Here is a 22,444-nt window from a genome sequence, read left to right as displayed (position 1 = left end):
TGGGAGGGAGTGTGGCCCTGTCAGGTAGACAGTATGGGGCCCCATGATTTCTAACAGCAGCCCTGCATGTAAGGTGCGCAGTCAGTGGAGATATGTGAACCGGCTCCATAGAGAGCTGGTCACAATCAATCTTCTGCTATGCGAATTGGATGCTGGAAATCTTATGTGTGAAAACTTATGTCTGAACCCAGCCCAAAGGGAATAGTGGAATGCATTTATTCTCAGTATCAATGGACAACTTTAATAAGGTAAATACTGCTTAAGCCATCACATCCAACATTGAATTTCCAGAATTCTGTCTAATAATGTTTTCCATTTGCCCAGATTAATTCCTTAATTATATACTGTGATACTTTCATGCATATATTTTTTTCACAGCTAATAAAACTGCTGAAAGCAAACATTCGGCCCACGGAGCTGCCTTCTGAGTTAAAAGTCCTTGAGAACCCAGAACAAGAAAAAGGAGAAGGAGTCCAAGAGTTGGAGGGCACCCCAATACAACCAGTGGAGTCTAAGAATCAGGATGGGAGTCATTCCTTTGAGAAAATCGGAGAGTATATCCAGGAAAATTATGGTATTGAAAATGAGGAATCACCTGTATCTGGACTTCTTGTATCCTTTAAAAACACTGAGATAAATGAGGATATAGGAAATGAGTCAGTAATTGTAGATTGTGGTTTGGAATCAGTGAACAGTGAATTACACACTGCTGACAGCAAACCAAAACTGTTAGAAAGTGTATCACAAATTGTGGATATCACTTTACAGGTGATAAATAGTGATCTACATCTATGTACAATTTCTTTTGATGAAGCCATTGACACAAAGTTCTCTGAAAACATGACAGATAATCTGGAAGTTTGCAAACAAGGATATGAGCATGAAATATCCAGTATAAATGGGAATGAATACAGCCAGACCATGGACAACTGTGCAATAAAAACTGATGATCTACTTGGCCAACCACCAAGAGAGAATGCGGATTCTGACAGGCAGAGCATGGAAAACTGTGCTTTAAATCCTGATGATCTAGCCGACCAACCACCAAGAGAGAATAGTGAATCAGACAACCAGACTATGGCCAATTGTGCACTAAATCCTGATGATCTAGTTGACCAACCACCAAGAGCAAATGATGAATCAGACAATATGACCATGGGCAATTGTACAATAAAAACGAATGATCTAGTTCGCATACCCCCAAGAGAAAATGCTGAATCAGATAACCAGACTTTGGACAACTATGCTATAAAAATTGATGATTTAGTTGGCCAACCCCCAAGAGAAAATGATGAATCAGACAACCAGACCACGGATAACTGTGCAATAAAAATTGATGATCTAGTTGGCCTACCATCAAGAGAAAATGCTGAATCAGGCAACCAGACCATGGATAACTGTGCAATAAAAAATGATGATTTAGTTGGCCAACCCCCAAGAGAAAATGCTGAATCAGACAACCAGACCATGGATAACTGTGCAATAAAAATTGATGATTTAATTGGCCAACCCCCAAGAGAAAATTATGAATCAGACAACCAGACCATGGATAACTGTGCAATAAAAAATAATGATCTAGTTGGCCTACCATCACGAGAAAATGCTGAATCAGACAACCAGACCATGGATAACTGTGCAATAAAAAATGATGATCTAGTTGGCCAACCCCCAAGAGAAAATGATGAATCAGACAACCAGACTTCGGTTAACTGTGCAAAAAAAATGTATGATCTAGCTGACAAACCCCCAGAAGAGAATAACACAATGAGCATACCCCAAGTATCAAATGATACCAATGTATGTTTGGAACCTACAGTGGGATCCAGTAGCCTGATGGTTGACAACAGTCCATCCACTGATGATAACCTAAGAACTAACTCAGTCCAAAACGTCAGTGGAAAGCAAATGAAGCGAAATGCATCGGCCCACCAGGGGATCGGCATGCATAGTAAGAAGAAGGCACTTGAAAAATTTCCATTACACAGCTTTTGTGCTTCAATTAGTAGAGAACATCATGATATAATCAACAATGTTGTGGAAAATTACCAAGGGGGCATTGCTGAAAGACATTTGAGTTGTTTTGGTGGGAATGGTGAAATGCTAAGCCTTGTTAAAACCAAGGATGGCATGTGTTCTAATTCAACTGAAATAGAAAAGGCACATTCGCTGCATGTCAAGAATAACATTCCAAATTCTCAGGAGCTGTCACAAGTGTGCCGAGACCCTGACACAATTAGAGGGGCAGAGCTAGTCCGGGCTCAGAGCATTGACCTAGACCAGTCTGGAGGCACCAGCTGTTCCTTGTATTTCATAAGCTCTCCAAGCCAATGTGAGAAGGGCACAGATAGCAAAATGGTAAAGAAGAAGTTTAAATCTGCTGGTAAAGAAGCCACCAAAAATACAGAAAATGAAGCAAAGGCGCTGGATGTAAATGAGGGTTTTCAACCAGAAGAAGAGAAAAGGCTCAAAAGGCAAAGTAGTATTGACACGGCCGTCTCAAAGGACAGCAAGAACGGTAAGAAAGTTTTCTAGGCAAGTCACTGCTTCTCTTTCATACCCTGCTTGAGATGATGTATTTACACTCAAATGTATATATATGCTGTAGATAAAACTACATCTAAACTTAAAGTCACCCTTAAAGCTATACACCTATGTACTTAGAAATACAATTACTGTATTTATTTTTAGCATGCACATTTTAAACTATTTTTAGGCACTTTAGATTTGTTGCTTTTGGATACTTAATACTAGTTACCAACTAGTTCCTCCATTTATAAGGACAAAAAACACACTCATTTCCACATGAATAGTAACCTTCAACTGGCATTATTTTTAAAGCATAGCACAGAATAGCAAGATTGGAGCTGCAGAGGATCACAATGAACCCGTCCATTGGATTAGGCATGTTGACCAAGCTTTTAATGTGTTTGTTGTAAAAACTACTAAAACTGGCGAGTGCAAAATCTGGTGCAGTTCTGCATAGAAACCAATCAGCTTCCAGATTTTATTGTCAAAGCTTCACTGAACAGATGGAAGTAAAATACTGATTGGCTACCATGCAGAGCTGCACCAGATTTTGAGTGCTCTAGTTTAAGTAAATCAACCCCAAAGTGTCAATATGCAATCAGAAGAGACATTTTGGGGATTACAACATCCAGTTAGTATGACTGATGTTCTCAGCACAAAAGATAATTTCATAATGTATGTGAACCGTATGGGCATCATATCATGCAACAGTTTGCATCTATTTATGGATATCTGTAGTTGCATTAGTTAAAGGCACTCACTCTGCAGTGGCCATCTTCCTTTCTTATATTAGTGCAGCCTTACCTCTCAGGGACAGGTGTATGTGCTGTTATTAGTATTCTCTCCCTGTCAAAGTGAGGAAAGTGAGCTGTCTGAGCTTAAAACTAACAACTGACACTCTTTGTTGGCTGTCGGAGCAGGAAAAAACTGTCATTTAAATGTATTTTCCTTTATGTAATCCCAACTGTTACATAACAGTTTCTTATTTCTGATATGAGCACTGAGCTCAGGTAGGAGATGGGCCAGCCTTATGGCCCAACGCTCTGTCTGACACATCTGCTCTGACAGGGAAAGAATACAAGTAAATAAAAACAAAAAATCTTTTGAGATATGTGCGTACCAACAATTTTGGACGGGAGATTCATATTATTAGAAATGACCATTGCTGACTTGTTTTCTATAAATTTCTTTAAAAAAATTACCTTAATGACATTACCAGTCAGATATGGCTGATTCAGTTCTGTGTATAACTGGATTTTCATTTCAGATAAGATAGATAAGATCCATACTAATATCTCAAGCTTGCCATACATGCATAGAATTTTCAGCCATTTGCAGTGCGAACGACTATTCGCTGCTCGATAGTGACTTGTCTACTAACTGATAGAATAAAATCATTTCCATGATTGAAAGTGATCGGTCAATAACAACATACACTATATTAACAAAAGTATTGGAACACCTGCCTTTACACGCACATGAACTGTAGTGGCATCCGAGTCTAAGTCTGTAGGGTTCAATATTGAGCTGGCCCAACCTTTGCAGCTATAACAGCTTCAACTCTTCTGGGAAGGCTGTCCACAAGGTTTAGGAGTGTGTCTATGGGAATGTTTGACCATTCTTCCAGAAACACATTTGTGAGGTCAGGCACTGATGTGGACGAAAAGGCCTGGCTCACAGTCTCTGCTCTAATTCATCATAAAGGTGTTCTATCGGGTTGAGGTCAGGACTCAGGCCAGTCAAGTTCCTCCAACCCAAACTCGCTTATCCAAGCAGACCAGTGCACAGTCATATTGGAACAGGAAAGGACCATCCCCAAACTGTTCCCACAAAGTTGGGGGCATGTAATTGTCCAAAATTTCTTGGTATGCTGACGCCTTAAGAGTTCCCTTCACTGGAACTAAGGGGCCAAGCCCAACCCCTGAAAAACAACCCCACACAATTATCCCCCTCCACCAAATGATTTGGACTAGTGTACAAAGCAAGGTCCATAAAGACATGGAAGAACGAGTTTGGGGTGGAGGAACTTGAGTCCTGACCTCAACCCGATAGAACACCTTTGGAATGTATTAGAGCGGAGACTGATAGCCAGGCCTTCTTGTACAACATCAGTGCCGGACCTCACAAATGCGCTTCTGGAAGAATGGTCAAACATTCCCATAGACACACTCCTGAACCTTGTGGACAGCCTTCCCAGAAGAGTTGAAGCTGTTATAGCTGCAAAGGGTGGGCCAACTCAATATTGAACCCTACGGACTAAGACTGGGATGCCATTAAAGTTCATGTGTGTGTAAAGGCTGGTGTCTCAATACTTTTGGTAATATAGTTTATATAATTCAGAATAATAATATAATAATACAGAAGATTTTTTTTACGTTTCGAATATAACATACGCATATACACTTCTCTTATGATCCATTGACATTAGCCAGGCCTACTGTTGAAATTGATGGTAGAGTTGAGTCCACTAACTGCATGAAAGTCAAACGATCATTCAGACAATGATCAGTTTCGGCCCAAATTCTATATGTGTATGGCCAGCTTTACAATAAATGGCTTCATATTTACCTTTTTAGTGTGGTTTGCATTGAAAATGCACTGGAGGGTGAGCCTCTGATTTCTACACCCTTCAAGAAGCTGCTTTGTTTCGTGAGCACATCTATTTATTTTTAGCTGATGGACAAAAAGCTAAATGTATGTAAAGTATTACAAGTATGTTTTATAAGTAATATTTACCCCTCCTATGACTCTCCCATGGAAAAGTATCACGTTGTCATTGGTTTTTTTAAAGCCATTTCAACTATTATGTTGACATTTGTTCTACATTTAAAAACCGATCTGTAGTTTCTGCTGGTGGATTGATCCTGGTAAAGTCATATTTTGGTTAGAACTGGCTGCTAGCTTCCTTTATGTTATGGATATTTCAAAACTGAGATCTGTCTGCCATAATTCCCACCTCTTTTCTTGTTCCCTTGGGAGTTTTGTGGGATCCCACCCACCTTTTTGTGTCCAAGCTCCTCTGTTGATTTATACTGTATAACACCTGCTCTAGGTCAGTATAGACTTTGACAAGGAACTGAATACAGTGGAAAGGACATCAGAGCTATTATAACAGGGGTCTCCAAACTTTTTAAACCAGCCTTTCTCAACCTTACCCCCAGAGGAACCCTTGAAAAAAAATTCAGGTCCAATTCATTGGTGGTCCGTGAGAAGAATGCCTTTCTTAAAGCTGGATGCCACCCTTACAAACAGGTAAAAAGATCATTGGTGCCATGCAGCTTGCTCCGTCAAGTGGGATTGACCCATAACTATGCAGCCCTCATCAAATGGGAGGTAAGTCACCCAAAGCCACCACAAACCACCTCTGGAGGTAACCTTAAGGTTTCACAGAATCCCAGTTGAGAATGGCTGTTTTAAACAAAGGGCCAGTTTACTGTCCTATTGATTTTAGGAGGCTGGATGTAGCCAGTGTGAGTAGAAAATGTCCTGGTTTTAGTGGAAGTAAACATTGCCTAATCTTTGGTGTCAGTGGGAAGAACAGTGCTCTATCATTGGTGTAATTGAAATGAATTGTGCCTCTTTGTTGGTGTCAGCGGTAAGAATAATGCCCCATTGTTGGAGTTAGCGGGAGGAATAGTGCCCCATCATTTGTGTCAGTGGGAGGAATAGTGCCCCATCATTGGTGTCGGTGGGAGGAGTAGTGCCCCATCGTTGTTTTCAGTGTATGGAATAGTGCCCCATCTTTGTTGTCAGTAGGAGGAATAGTGCCCCATCATTGGTGTCGGTGGGAGGAATAGTGCCCCATCGTTGTTTTCAGTGTATGGAATAGTGCCCCATCTTTGTTGTCAGTAGGAGGAATAGTGCCCCATCTTTGGTGTCAGTGGGAGGAATAGTGCCCCAAGGGCTGGGTAAACACAAGTAAAATGCCACATCTGCCCCCCAGGCCACAGTTAGAAGAAGACCACTGCTACCATATGCTGCCATGTAGCCATGATAGGGATGGCCCAGTTCACTTTGACAAAGCGCTGAGTACAGTGAGGAACACATCTAAGCTTTATCTTGTTCCCTATGCTAATTTGACATAATTTAAACTTTTTTTGTGGTCATAACATGTCATCCTTCCTTTTTTCTGAATGTCCTCTTGTTACAATTATATTATGGTTGTCATCCACCACCCCCATTTTCTGAGAACAGTCTAGTGTGTGAGATGTTTGTCCTTGGCAAACAAACATTCCCGGTGATGTCTCCAGTGGTGTAGTCCAGGACTGTTATCGTACACTGCAGGGGAGCCTTGTTAAAAATGGCTCCAGTAAGAATGTGTGGCCATTGTTTCTCAGGCCAGCTTTCCTATGCACTGCATATATAGCATATACATTTTTGGTTATTGTGTAGACATAGTTCCAAATGGGGATGTAATTTTGTGGGTTTGGTTATAAGTTAGCATGGTCAATAGAGTCCCCAGATTTCATTGGGAAAACCTGGTAACCATATAACATAAAAGTAATAAAAACCTCACAGAGAGAGTGGGAACACCTTAAAATAGCAATAGTAAGTGTGTAGGTGCAAGTCATAGGTGTGCGCAGCCTATTGCATTAGGGTGTGCACCCTAAAGCTCAAACACACATGCCTGTGTGTGTGTGTCTACATATATTTGACCCCGGCAAATTGATCTCTCTGCCGGCACAGTGAAAGAGAAGAGCATAGACACTTCTCTTATGGCAGAGCCAGTAAGAGGTAGATCTTTCACATGTTCCTGCTGCTACACAGAGCAATAATATTAATGCGCATGAGGTGATTAGGGTGTGCCTGGGCACACCCGGTACACCCTGTTCGCACGCCTATGGTGCAAGTGATCTTACAAATAGACACTATAGCAGGCTTATGCCAGATTTTGAGAGAAGCAAGCACACTGATTACTCAGGTGTGTGCTATCTTTATATTAGAGCCAGTGTTAGAGCTCAGGGCCTCACTCTCCTGAGGGTGGTCAATGTGTCTGAGGGGAGCCATGTGACATGCTGCCGTGCTTTGAGGTCAGGTTGGGAAAGAAGGACCAAGCTTGAGAGGGAGTCCATGTGGAACAGGAGCAGCTGTAGAGAGCCTCCATGAGGAACAAGCGTGGCTAGGGAGCTGCAAGGAAAGATGTAGAGCTAAAGTTCAGCATCTGCGCATACCACTGGGGAGTGTTTGATGGTCAGGAAGACCAAAAAGTGTTTGATGGTCAGGAAGACCCTGCAGAGGTACGCGGAGCAGTAAAGCCGCCTCAAGAGAGCCAGGAGGCTGAATGTCTTTGCAGTGATGGTGAGAACCCCCTGCGTGGATGTGATAATCCCCCTGCTTGGCTGTCATAATTCACAGCTGAAGCCGATCTGCGGTTGCCAGGCACTCGATGTCCTCTGGCACCCGCCGATCCTCAGTAAACTACACAGAACAGGGATATGCTTATGTAAACAGGGCAGATCTCCATTCTGACAGGGGAGAAGGGATGGATTCTGTGTTCCTTCAAAGCAGGGACTAGAATCCATCTCTTCACCTAGTAAAAGCAGCATACATAGTAAACACAAACACTGGTTAGGCACACAGTTAACCCTTTGATCGCCATAGATATTTAACCCATTCTCAGCCAGTGTTATCAGTAAATATTTTTAGCACTGATCACTGTATTCGTGTCACTGGTTACCACAAAGTGTCAAAAGTGTCAGTGTCTGATTGTCTGCTTTAAGTCGCTGATCGCTGCCATTACTAGTATAAAAAATAAAAAATTACATAAAAATATCCCATAGTTTATAGACGTTATAACATTTGCGTAAACCAATCAATATACCCTTATTGGGATTTCTTTTAACCAAAATCATGTAGCAGAATTTATAATGTACAGTGATCTTGCGCAAAACCTTCAATACATATTGGTCTAAATTTATGAAGAAATTAGATTTTTTAAATTTTTTATTGGATATGTTTTGTAGCAGAAAGTAAGAAATATAGTTAATTTTTTCAAAAAGCGCAAAAAATAAAAGACAGAGTGGTCATCAAATACCACCAAAAGAAAGCTCTATTTGTGGGGAAAAAATGACATGCATTTTATTCGGGTACAGTGTCGCAGGACAGCGCAATTGTCAGTTAAAGTAACGCAGTGCCGTGTTACAAAAAAATGCTCAGGTCATAAAGAGGGATAAATCTTCCGGAGGGCAAGTGGTTAAGAAAGGAGTAAACCCAAAACGGCCATACTATAGCAGTTTTTCAGTATGCATACATGATAATGAGAGGCTATAAAGGACCTTTTATAAATTACACTGGGAACTGTGATGGATGAGCTACAGTACATTGAAATGTGCTGATATTGCACCAGGGAAGCTGTGATTTGTTTACAGTATATATTGGAATTTTATATCAAACTCCTGACAGCCCAGGCAGGGTATTGTTGCAATCATTTATGATATATTGCAAAATTGTGTCAATCTTGCAATAACAGCTTGAAGCTTGATGAATATTTGATACAGTGTTTGCTCTTTCTCTGACAAATGAAAAACAAACAGAAATGTGTTTGATACAAAATAATTGAACTTTCATTCAATTGATGACCTGTATAGGTCATCAATTGTATAGGCAACCCCCGGCACTGGTGCCGCCAGCGTCACTCAAAGCCTCTTTTGCTGGCACTCAACTCCCTCCCCATCAGCAGAGCAGGGCAGGGAAGTGTCAGTGAGACACTAATGCATTCCAATTTCAGAATTCCCCATGCTGCACCTGCACTAAAGGGGAGGCACTGTGCCCCCACACATTGTAAAAGATGGGAAACATTGGTTCTCTAACTTTGCTGTAGCTGCCATCGTCAGCTTTTGTGATGGGGAAGAGATTGGGTGCAGTTCTGCTGGGGGGGAGGGGGGGGGGTCCTTGTTTCCAGGAGGAAGAGGGCTGTCATTGTCACTGCTAAAGCCAATCACAGTCCGGCTAGCCCCGTCCACCATCTGGAGGAAGATGACCTGGTTGGCTTGGTTGCCACTACCAATCACAGAAAGAAGGGATTTCACTGTAATTGAGAAAACCACAATCAGGTGACAGTTTGTGGAATTACTGTTGAGCTTCTGGGAACTTTGTTGAAATGATTCCCGAACCTTTACGTCACTTACTACTGAACCCCGGCACTCTGTGTCTCTTTCAGCCAGAGCCAGTATTCAGTGCAGTGAAAATCACACCGCACTTTTTCTCAGCTGCGGGGGTCCAACTTATGATCCTGCACACAGGCCCACTGCTTTCAGAAAATACCCCTGACCTGAGCTCATCATTGCGCATCCATTCCATATGCTTGTATGTGACATCACATACATCACATACATTCCATACATCACATACAAGCACATGGGCTGGATGCGAGAGGTGGATCAGCAGGATGAGTGTGCCAGGACAGGTAGATGTGTCTCATTTCTGCTTAATTTCACCACTCTGCATATCACGCATATCATAGATGAGAAGAGGGTACAGCGGTGGAACAGATGAGCAGGAGGGTTCAGAGGTCGGACAGAAGAGAAGAAGGGTACAGCGTTGGGGCAGATTTGCAGGGAGGTACGGTAGTGAAAGAGATGAGAAGGGGGTTCAGCAGTGGGACAGAAGAGCAGGGGGGTACAGTGATGGGGCAGATGAGAAGGGGGTTACAATGGTGGGACAGATGAGCAGGGGGTTCAGTGTTGGGGCAGATGAGAAGGGGGTTCAGTTGGGGCACAGAAGAGGAAGGGGGGTTCAGCAGTGGGACAAATGTGAAAGGAGGTGTATTGATAGGACAGATGAGCAGGGGGTTACAGTGGTAGGGCAGGAGAGCAGGGGGTACAGAGGTGAGACAGATATGCACTAGGCACATTGGTGGGGCAGATGAGAAAGCGGGTTACAGTGGTGGGGCATATGAGCAGATGGGTTCAGTGTTAGGACAGGTGAGAAGCTGATTCAGTAGTGAGACAGAAGAGCATGGTGATACGGCGGTGGAGCAGATGTGCAGGGAGGTACAGTGGTGGGGCAGGTAAGAAAAGAGGTACATTGATGTGGCAGATGAGCAGGGGGTTACAGTGGTGGGACAGAAGAGCAAGGGGGTACAGTGTTGGGGCAGATGTGCAGGAGGTACAGTGGTGGGAGGGATGAGAGGGGAGTTCAGCGGTGGGACAGAAAAGCAGGGGGTACAGTGAAGGCATAGATGAGCAGGGGGTTAGAGTGGTGGGACAGATGAGCATGGGGGTGTTCAGTGTTGATGTGCAGGGTAGTACAGTGGTGGGGCAGATGTGCAGGGGGTTATAGTGGTGGGGCAGATGTGCAGGGTGGTACAGTGTTGGGCCAGATGAGAAAGGGGTTCAGCAGTGGGGCAGAAGAGCAGGGGGGTACAGCGGTGGGGCATATGTGAAAAGAGGTGCATTGGTGGGACAAATGAGCAGGGGGCACAGAGATGGGGCAGATGTACAGGGGGTACAGTGGCGGGGCAGAGGAGAAAGAAAGTACATAGGTGGGACAGATGAGCAGGGGGGTACAGAGGTGGGGCAGATGTGCAGAGTTGGTTGGGCAGAGGAGCAGGGGGAACAGATGTGGGACAGATGTGCAGGAGGTACATTGGTAGGGCAGATGAGAAAGGGGGTTACAGTGGTGGGGCAGATGAGCAGAAAGTTCAGTGTTAGGACAGATGAGAGGATGGTTCAGTGGTGAGACAGAAGAGCATGGGGGTACGACAGTGGAGCAGATGTGCAGGGAGGTACAGTGGTGGGGCAGATGAGAAAGGGGCAACATTGGTGGGACAGATGAGCAGGGGGTTACAGTGGTGGGGCAAATGAGTAGAAAGTTCAGTGCTAGGACAGATGAGAAGATGGCTCAGCGGTGAGACAGAAGAGCATAGGGGTAAGGCAGTGGAGCAGATGTGCAGGGAGTTACAGTGGTGGGACAGAAGAGCGGGGCGTACAGTGGTGGGGCAGATGTGCAGGGGTTTACAGTGGTGAAACAGATTTGCAGGAGGGACAGTGATCTGAAGTGTGAAGTTGCATGAATTAGAGCTGATCTAAGGCGTGAGAGTGCAGGATGTTAAGTTCTCACTACTCAAATAGTTTACAGCATTTACTTTATAAAAAAATCCTTTTCATGATTGAGAGTGTGAAGTTGACATTTTTTTGTTATAAAATCGGCACGCTCAATTTCTTTGAAAACATTTTTCGGCACGCTGTGCTCAAAAGGTTGCCTACCCCTGGTATAGGTGGAAAAGTAAAGATATCAATAAAGGTGCCTGGGATTATCGCAAATGGCGCAAGTAGTATTGATGTGTTATAATGGATCTTTATGGAAATGGAGGCATGTTTTAACCTAGGAATTTATCAGCAATTAAAGCAATACTATGCTTCCCCCGAAAAATCTAAAGGATGGCTCACTGCAATCAAAGACTGTGAATACTTACCTATTTGGTGAGTCCAAAAGTATTGAACAATTGAACATTTCTGAAAGTGTTGCACTGTGGTTCCATCCTCCAACCTTTATGTCATTACAGGACTCAGCAGGGCTGCAGGGACCAACAGGAGGAACCACAGTACATGGATGCAGGCATTCAGAGGCTGGAATAAGGAGGAGTTCTGGCTCCCCACCCAATGGAGAGTTAAAGTGTTTGTTACCCCAACACTTCATATTCCTGATATGTGGCTAGGGATGCCACCTGTCCGGGATTCACCCGGACAGTCCGGGTTTTGAATCATGTGTCCGGGTTTCAGGCAGACTGAAACTCGGACACATTATTCAGACCGGGCTGTGGCTCCCCAAGTGACCAAGATAGTCGCACACAAATTTGTTGCCGACTGGGAGCTGTGGGTGGCTGTCTGCGGGCAGGTTTGACATCACTGAGGGGGCAGGGCAATGACATCAGCAAGAGCAATTTGGCCACACCCACTGTTCCCTGCGACACGCTATGCGCACTGCATTAGTGCTCTCCTTGGGGCACCCAAAGTGTCCCAGGCCGATAAAGTGTTCGGTTTGGCTTAAAGAAAAGGTGGCAACCCTAGTCTGTGCTCTGGGCTCTGTTTCCTGCGAGCGTCGCGACACATGGGGGCGGAGCCCGGTGGCAAATTCTAAAAGTACAAAAAACATAACACATACAGTACACTGTAATCTTACAGATTACATTACTGCATCAAATTATTTCACATCTTTTTTGTCCCTAATGCTTTTGTCCAGTGCCCTTCGTGTAGTTTTATATTATATATATATATATATATATACTGTTTTTTCTGCCTGGAAACTGGAGAATGTCCATGGCAACCAAAAAGTGTCCCTTTACGTCAAAAGTGGTTTTAGACCAGCTAGAAAACAGCGATAGTAAATTACAATCACTTGCAGAATTAAGCGATAGTGATTTGTGGGGAAATTAATTTTTATTATTATTATATTATTATTTTTCATAATTATTTATAGATATTTATTTTATTATAATTGATCATTTCCTGTTTCATACTTTATCATACCCGGGATGTCTACCAGACTCTTGTTTGGACAGATTTAAGTGAGTTATTCCTAAGAATTACAGGCCTACAATATAAAATGCCAAATTTCTATGCAAAATAATTGTACTGCTTTGAGATTCAAAAATCTGACATAATCACACCGCCAGGGAGGCTACAAAATAATAGGAGACACTCATATGCCATTGTCTTGAAGAACGTAATTATTTATACAAAATATAGTACAGCTGTGAATGCTTACTTCGCTTATCCAATCATAGACAAGCAAAAATAAACATTTTCATGTTCCATTGCACATGGTTGGGTATTCAAAATAAATGCAATTTTACCTTATATTCACTAAGATGAACATACTTTGCATAGTCTTTAAATGCTGTTCTTACACCTGTAGAATCTCTTCAAACGCTTGGATGACAACATATAAAAATCGATTGTCTGACCATACGATGGTACCACCATAAAGTCGACCAGTTTTGAATGCTTTTTCATTGAGTACTGTATGTCAATGTCTCGATTTTCATAGAATGAAGGTTCTACTTCTGGATTAACTGTGAAAAGTGCGCATGAAACTATTTATGATTTTTTTCATCTGAGAGCAAATTCAAAGATTTGATAGCCAGTCGGTGCCAACAAAAATTTTCCATTCTTGTCATTTGCCTTTTTTTTCTCTGGTTCTGGTTGAAACCGTTTGTTAAATCATCCCCCTAACTCTTAGGTAATCCAAATAACATTCTAAAAATAATAATTTTTTAACAAAATTCTACAGGTGTAAGGGCAGCTTAAGTCTCTAGGGAGGGTTTGGAAGTATGGAAGGTGGGACCAAGTCAGACCTGGACAGATGAAGCCATCTGTTGGCACAGTGCTGACTTCTTTGCACTTGTGTATAGACTGTGTATATAGAAAGCCTTGTGTTGTGGGTGTGAGGGGTTATGTGTCTTACCAGCACACAAGCGCCAAGCACATGTATGGATGCTATTTTCAGATATCTTGTAATACAATCCTTGTGAACTCCAGAGCATTCCCTTTCTTTTGCTGGTGTGCAAGGCCTCACTGAATACGTTTACTATAGCCAGAATCTCTGGAGATCTACTGTTACTGGTTGTCAGAAAAAGGTATAATAAGGATCCCTTTACACAAGCGTCATCAGTTCCACCACGAAAAGGCTTCATGCACATGGACACACAGACGCCTTACAGTGTGCAGAGCCTGAGTAATGACAACTGTGACAGACCTAGCCGGGACAGAGGCTTTTGGAGGGGACTGAATGCTAGCCTCTTGCCCACCGATCATGGGCCCTGGCATTTGGGGGAATGGTGCTCTCTGTGAGCTGTATGCCTGGGGACCCTGGAGGTGGTGTTACTTTGGATTCAAGTCCATGTCCCCCCAAGACATACAGACTCTGGGAACCCTTTACATGCCATATTAGAATAGTGACTGAATCATACTGTTGGGAGTCATACTGTTAGATGCTAATGTCATTAATTCCAGCTACTTGCCTGTTATCTGCTATAATGTGTTTATTGTAAATAAGTCTAGTGTGGGCTCTAAGAGTCTTTTCACCCATTGTTGTTTGTGTTAATTAACTCTGCTACTGTGTGAAGCTCGGTGACCACAAGTCTGTCCAAAAGGTCATGTCTCTTAGTCACCTAGGCTGGATAAAGGATTAGATAATTAGCTCATGTTGATTATGTTAGGTTTTAGTCACCCTGATGTACTGTATATATTTGTGTGAGATCTCAAATAAAAGGCTATTCCTGGTGTACTCAAAGATTGGTGTTGTCTGGTTCCTGGGGGTTCCTATAGCCAGATCCATTGGACTCGTGTTCAAGGACTTAGGAAGCAATATACAGACGGAAGCACTCAAGCGCAGTGTGGGTCGTTCACAACAACCCTCTTGTATTGTATACTGTACTGTCTACCTTTATATTATAAAGCACAGTGCAAATTATTAGTGCTATATACTGTATTTATTGGCATATAACACTTATTTTTTCACCATGAAAATCAGGTGCAAATAGCATGTGCATGTTATACGCCAATACTTCAATTTTAGCTACCTCGGAAGGGACAGGGAGGGGGGTGGGACGAACGCCGTCAGATTACATACAGTGATAATCTTCTGTTTTCTTGGCGGCCTCTGTAATAGGAAGTCCTGTCTCCTGGGCCACCATTGGACCACTGTTCTGTCTATCATAGGAGATTCTCACTGTATGTAATTTGTCGGCGCTCGTCCCGCCCCCCCCCCCCCTGTCCCCTCTAGGCTGCAGATGGGCATCGATTAGGCTGCACTGATGGCAATGGTGAGGCTGCTGCATTGATGGCAATGACGAGGCTGCTGCATTGATGCCAATGACGAGGCTGCTGCATTGATGCCAATGACGAGGCTGCTGCATTGATGCCAATGGTGAGGCTGCTGCATTGATGGCAATGACGAGGCTGCTGCATTGATGAGGCTGCTGCATTGATGGCAATGAAGAGGCTGCTGCATTGATGGCAATGAAGAGGCTGCTGCATTGATGCCAATGACGAGGCTGCTACATTGATGCCAATGATGAGGCTGCTGCATTGATGCCAATGGCGAGGCTGTTGCATTGATGGCAATGGCGAGGCTGCTGCATTGATGGCAATGGCGAGGCTGCTGCATTGATGGCAATGGCGAGGCTGCTGCACTGATGGCAATGGCGAGGCTGCTGCACTGATGGCAATGGCGAGGCTTCTGCACTGATGGCAATGGCGAGGCTGCTGCACTGATGGCAATGGCGAGGCTGCTGCACTGATGGCAATGGCGAGGCTACTGCGTTGATGGCAATGGTGAGGTTTCTGCATTTATTGCAATGGTGAGGCTGCATTGATGTGGACTGTTGAGGCTGCATTGATGGCACTTGTGAGGCTGCAGAAGGGCATTGATCAGGCTGCATTGATGGCAATGGTGAGGCTGCAGATGGGCACTGACCCTTATTTTGCTTCAAAGTTCCTTATTTAAAATTTAAGTTTTTCCTGAAGCTTCCCTCTTAAAATGAATGTGCGTGTTATACGCCGATAAATACGATAAATCCTGTTTAATATAAATAATAATTTTTGGGGCCTGCTGCTGTCATGTACAGCTACCCATTGAGATGCATTAGAAGTGGCAGTACATGGTAGTGGGCTGGGGGTTGCGTAAAGCATCTCATTGGGCAGCTCTATGCAGGAGCGGGTCCAGGGAATGTCATTATTCAGGTTCTGCAAGCTCTACGGCTGTGTGGATGAAGCCAAACTGATTTTATAAATGCTTTCACTCTTTTACATCAATTAAACCATTTGTCACCCCCCAACACTTCATATTCCTGATATGTGCCTGCTGTACCATGTACTTGTATGAGAAAGTCTCCTTTCCGCTTTGTATTGCTGCCTTTATGTGCAATCCAGTGGTGGCCACTCCATTAGGGGCGCAGGGACACCGCCCCTCTAATCCATGCGCCTGGCCCCTAATCTACATGCAGGGTGCCAGATGCATGGATTTCAATGTTTTTGTTTTTTTTTTAAGCATGTGATTAGAGCCTGAGGCTCTAATTGGCTTCAAAAAAGGGTGGGTTCGGGGCACAGAGCACTGCGCCCCAAGCCTACCCACTTGTGTGACAATAGCGAATTACCGATTACCGAACCCGATTGGCCGAGAGGAGAAGCGACCGTATTGGCCAGGAGCAGGGGGGAGGCACAGAGGAGGAGATGCAGGGGGAGGCCGCCAAAGCTGTCCATGGCCTGGATAGGGTAGGTGCGGGGCTGATAGGCAGACAGACAGGTGAGCGGGGGGGGGTTACTGACCAATTGACCGATCGACCAACCGAGCGACAGGGGGGGTGTTTGACCGAACGAACGAACGGGGGGTGGGGTGTTGTGTGGTGAAATCCCTGGTGATCCTGCTAGTCCCCTTGCTTTCCTATTAAAACTGACCACACTAAGCACAATGTTAGAAAATAGTGCAGTGCATCCAGGATAGGACTCCATTGCACGTTGTAACATACCTGTTGTGACCATGGACATCCTTCCTACAACAGGTACTTCATTTGATTTTCTCAAGCTACCAATTAAATTGTTACTAAACCCACAACAGTAAAATCAGTCTGTATATGCAGTAAAGCATGCTTGTTATACTCACTGTGGAGCCTAAGGAGTTAATCCTCTGCATTGTATAATAAGACAAAGCCTTTTGAGTCATTCTGCACATGCTCAGTTTGGTGTGTATTGCTAGAGAGTTTTTTTCCTGGGAGAATGCATGTGATCAGCACAGCAATCAGCACTGTCCAGACAGAGGGTCAAGGGTCCTGCATTCTCATAGGACAGCCAGAGGAGAATGAAAACTCTTACAAGCTTTAACCAGACACTGATAGAAGTCACAAGACTCCTATATACTGCTGATGAGAAAAAGTATTTAGCAGTTTATATTTACTAAAATAATTGCATTTCCATGTTCTGTGTACTGAGGGAGACCAGATATAGTGAATGCAGGGTCCTAGGTTTATTAACACTTTAAGGATACTGCAGGGGAAAAGGCTTAAGCTGACCATAGATGGATTGAAATTCCAGACAAATTCAAATCCATATGTGGCCACTCCCCTTCTAAAGACTTCTACTAGACCCTCCTATTATTTTCAGACAAGGAAGCTGCCATCTTGGCCTCTGTTTGATCTTCAACTGCCATGATGCTGCACATGTGACACCAGCCATTGGATGGTTTGACAGTTTGGTTGAGAGCACAACCAATGTGACAGTTACATTCCTGGCATGTGCCGGGAATTTACCTTATTTGAAACTGTTAAATCGATGTAACCCCTTCCTGACCAACCGCCGCAGTTATACGTTGTAGCTGTACGTTGGCTCTTTAAGGCGCTGTAGCAGGACCGCAGCTTGTCCCCAGAGCCAATGCACATGCGTGGTGGGCGCGATGACCGCCGGGCACCCGCGATCGCTCGTGACAGAGCGAGAACCGTGATCTGTGTGTAAACACACAGATCCTGGTTCTGTCAGGGGAGAGGAGAGAGATCGTGTGTTCCTACTAAGTAGGAACAACGATCTCTCTCCTCCTCTAGTCAGCCACATTCGCCCCCCCCCCCCCCCCAGTTAGAGCACATCTAAAAAACACAGTTAACCCCTTGATCGCCCCCTAGTGTTAACCCCTTCCCTGCCAGTGACATTTATACAGTAATCGGTGGCTATTTTTAGCTCTGATCACTGTATACATTTCAGTGGTCCCAAAAAAGTATTAAGTGTCCAATCTGTCCGCCGCAATGTCACAGTCCCGATAAAAATCGCAGATCACCGCCATTACTAGTAAAAAAGAAAAAGAAAAAAAATAATCGCTTTGGACGCTGGGTGCGGGAATCGCCTACTTCAGCTCACCCACAGTCACTCACATTGGGCAGGAGTGCGCGTGCTTTCTCGCAGCCCCACTTATTACCTCTCCCTTTTGAGTGTTGCAAATCCTTGCTGAACATTGGTAGCCCCATCCTCAGCTGGACCCTATTTCCCGGGACCTCCAAACCTATCGTATCTGCATTTATGATACCAGTCCAGTGTCTTGTAAGTCCCCCCTAGTCGCCGCGGGGCAACCTTTGGTGACGCTGTGCCTGCCAGGGTTTTGGCCACGTTTGCATCACCATGCATTGAATTGCATACAAGCTCCCAGCGGAGGCTTTGGTCTGTTGAAATCCGGATCAGAGGATCCCCCCACAGACGCGGCGATCAGACCGATATTGGAACTCCACTGAAGAAAAGGCCCTGGCTGGGTGTTAGCCACAGGCATTACTTGTCTGTGCAGCTGGTAAGCGCACCCTTCTTATGGTGGTGGGCCTGCAAGCAAAGTCACATTTACTCTTCGGAACTGATCACAAGGGGGATTTCTTCACTACTTGTTAGAGATTGGTCGATTGAAGTCTGACCGACTGTGATTGGAATCTCTACATAACGTCACTGAACACTTATAGATTTTTTCTAGTTTGAATTTAAGTTATGATGCATTGATCACTTATCATCACGGTCTAAAGTTAAGGGTATAGAGCGCAACCATATTTGTTTTTACTTGTATTTTGTGTATCCCACTTTGTGTTGCAGCTTATTTTGTAAGGTTTTGCCAGCGCAATTCTTTTTTTTTTTTCCCTATAAAAGAAATGCTATAAATCTATCCCCTATTTTGTAGACGCTATAACTTTTGCGCAAACCAATCAATATATGCTTATTGCGATTTTTTTTTTTTTTTTTACCAAAAATACGTAGAAGAATACATATCAGCCTAAACTGAGGAAGATTTTTTTTTTTTAAATTTGGGGGATAGTTATTATAACAAAAAAGTAAAAAATATGTTTTTTTTTTTTTTTTTTTTCAAAATTGTCGCTCCTTTTTTTTAAATAATGTTTATAGTGCAAAAAATTAAAATCGCAGAGGTGATCAAATACCACCAAAAGAAAGCTCCATTTGTGGGAAAAAAAGGACAATTGTCAGCTAAAATGACACAGTACCATATCGCAAAAAATGGCCTGATCATTAAGGGGCTAAATCTTCCAGGGCTGAAGTGGTTAATCATGTTTCTATGGGATTCTGCATCACCTGCGTTGTGTTTTTGGTACTTTTGTTGAGTCACGTGTCTAAGTTTCGCAGGTGCTTGCTGGGTAATAGGCACCCAGAAAATGCGCTGGAAATGCAGAAAAAAGGCATTTGTGTGTAAAAGCAGCCTTAACGACTTGATTTTCAGAAGATTTACCACTCTTTATGACCGGGCCATTTTTTGCCTTTTGGCACTGCCTTACTTTAACTGACAATTGTGCGGTCATGCAACGCTTTACACAAATGAAATTTATTAGATTTTTTTCCCACAAATAGAGCTTTCTTTTGGTGGTACTTGATCACAACTGGGTTTTTTTACTTTTTGCACTATAAATGAAAAAAAGACTGAACATTTTGAAAAACAAACAATATTTTTTACTTTCTGGTATAAAACATATCCAAAAAAAAAAAGGTAAAAAATCTAATTTCTTAATAATTTAGGCCAATATGTAGTCTGCTACATATTTTTTGTAAAAAAAAATCCAAATAAGTGTATTAAGATTGGTTTACGTGAATGTTATAGCATCTACAAACTATGGGATATATACTGGATTATTTTTTTTAATTCTAGTAATGGTGGCGATCAGTGACTTATAATGGGACTGTGATAGTATGGCGGGCAATCTGACACTCCCTGACACTTTGTGGGAACCAGTGACAGTGATCAGTGCTAAAAATATGCACTGTCACTGTACTAATGACATTAACTGGAAAGGGGTTAACATCTAGGGCGATCAAAGGGTTAAATGTGTGCCTAACCAGTGTTTATGTGTGTACAGTACTGTGTGGTGCTTTTACTAAGAGATGTCATGGTTTTTATACCCTGCTTTGCAGGGAAACAAAAGCCGCCACATCCCCACTGACAGGACAGAGTTCTGTATTGTTTACACTCACCGAGCTCTGTCCTGTCTTCTTCCTCACTGATCAGCGGGTGCCGGCAGTCCTTCATTGGCCGGCTGATCAGCTTGTGCTGTATCTAATCAAAGCACAGAGGGCGTGATGGCAGCGTGCACACGCTCTTCCTACCTGGAAGCAGGGGAGCCACTCTGCTGCCATAAAACTATGCTTTGCGATCGGGAAGTAGTTAAAGTGTCACTAAACTCTTTTTTTTTTTTTTTTTTTACATTAATGATTCTAAAATTAAGTATACCACAGCTCTGATTTATTATTATTATTTTTTTTTATGCTTCTTACTGTTGTTTTCAGGCCTTTTTTTCTTGTGCATGTGCCCCATCCCCATCCTACTACTGTAGAGTGAGCAGTGTCGTTATTTCTGGTCCCATGCTTTACTCTATGCATACTACAATTCCCATAGAGCTGAATTTGTCGGCATGTAGATATGCGTAGATATGGACTTCTCCAGAGCCTCTCCCATCCTCTTGGACTCCCTGCCCCAGTACGTCTGGTCAGCCCCTACCCTGTCTGCCTTTAGGCGATCCCTGAAAACACACTTATTCAGGGAAGCATACCCCGCCTCTACCTAAGAACGTTACCCGAGTCACCTCCATTTACCTTTTGTACTACCACCCCCCTCCCTTTCGATTGCAAGCTCCACGAGCAGGGCCCTCCTATTCCTTCTGTATTGAACTGTATTGTAATTGTACTGCCCCCCCTCTACTTTGTAAAGCGCTGCGTAAACTGTTGACGCTATATAAATCCAGTATAGTGATAAAAATATACGTAGCTCCCAACTGTCCCTGATTTCAAGGGACTGTCCCTCACAGTGGCGGCTGGTGCTAAACTTTTTGATGGGGGGGGGTGGCAAAACCCCCCCGGTCCACACTCAGCCCCTCCGTGGCCCCCCGCACTCACCCCTTCATGGCCCCCCCCCCCCACGGCCTCTCCGCGGCTCCTTCGGCTTCTCCTCCCGGCCAACCCGATCTGCCACCTGTCCTGATTGGCCATGAGGAGAGGCCGGAAGACAATAGCGAATATTGATTTGCTAGTGTCACAAAGGGGTGGGTTCAGGGTGCAGTGCCCAACTTTTTTCCAGCCAATTAGAGCCACAGGCTCTAATCATGTGGCTTAAAAAAAAAAAAAAAAAAAAAACCTCATAGCATGCTATGAGTCCGGCGCTCTTCATGCATCCCTGCATGCAAACTAGGGGGGCGGCACCCCTGCACCCCTAATGGACCGGCCGCTCCTGGTCCCTCATTTGGAACAAAGTCCCTCTGTTCCTCTCTTCTCCTTATTTGTCCCTCATTTGGGTCTGATTTATATAGTTGTATATAAATTGTGCTATTTATCTATCAAAAGGTGTCTCCCAGTGCTAAACCTTTCATCCAATTTGTAAATTGCTGCATAATAAAGGAATAGTAGTGGTAAAAAAAAACTCTTGTGGGTTTAACCAATCTTTTTTTTTTTTTTTTTTAATAATTCTCCTTTGAGGGGGGCGTGGCAGGGTGTGTGTCCTGTGCCTACATACTTTTGCTAATAGGCGTTCACATCTCAGAAAGTTGGGAGGTAAGGATATGTAGTTCATCTCAGGGGCAAGCAGGAAAAGGTGGCTATGTCATACCTCCCAACTTTTTGAGATAGGAACAAGGGACAGTATGTAGGTATGGGACACACCCGCTGCCACGCCCCCTTAAAGGAGAAATTATACAAAAAAATGGTTGGTAAAACCCAAAAGTGATTTTTTTTTTACCACTATTATTTCTTCATACTGGCTTTGGAAATGTACAAATGCAGCAATTTAGAAGTTAGATAAAAGGTTTAGCACTGGGAAACACTTTTTGAAAGATAAAAAATGTATTTTATATACAACTATATAGATCAGACCAAAATGAGGGACAAATGAGGAGGAAAGAGGGACTTTGTTCCAAATCAGGGACAGTCCCTCAAAATCAGGGGCCAGTTGGGAGCTATGCTAT

At 43.6% G+C, this 22,444-nt stretch overlaps 1 protein-coding gene across 1 annotated transcript in view; it reads left to right on the top strand.

Moving 5' to 3' along the window:
* The window catches only part of ALPK2 (alpha kinase 2), a 133,322-nt gene that overhangs the window by 23,292 nt on the left and 87,586 nt on the right, over window positions 1-22,444 (top strand). The window contains exon 2 of the mRNA XM_073630467.1: window positions 379-2,515. Coding sequence (XP_073486568.1) covers window positions 379-2,515 — 2,137 coding nt within the window. The remainder of the gene's footprint in view (window positions 1-378; window positions 2,516-22,444) is intronic.

Source organism: Aquarana catesbeiana, linkage group LG01 (genome assembly GCF_042186555.1).
Source record: "Aquarana catesbeiana isolate 2022-GZ linkage group LG01, ASM4218655v1, whole genome shotgun sequence".
Lineage (NCBI taxonomy): Eukaryota > Metazoa > Chordata > Amphibia > Anura > Ranidae > Aquarana > Aquarana catesbeiana.
This window is presented reverse-complemented; position numbering and strand designations above follow the sequence as displayed.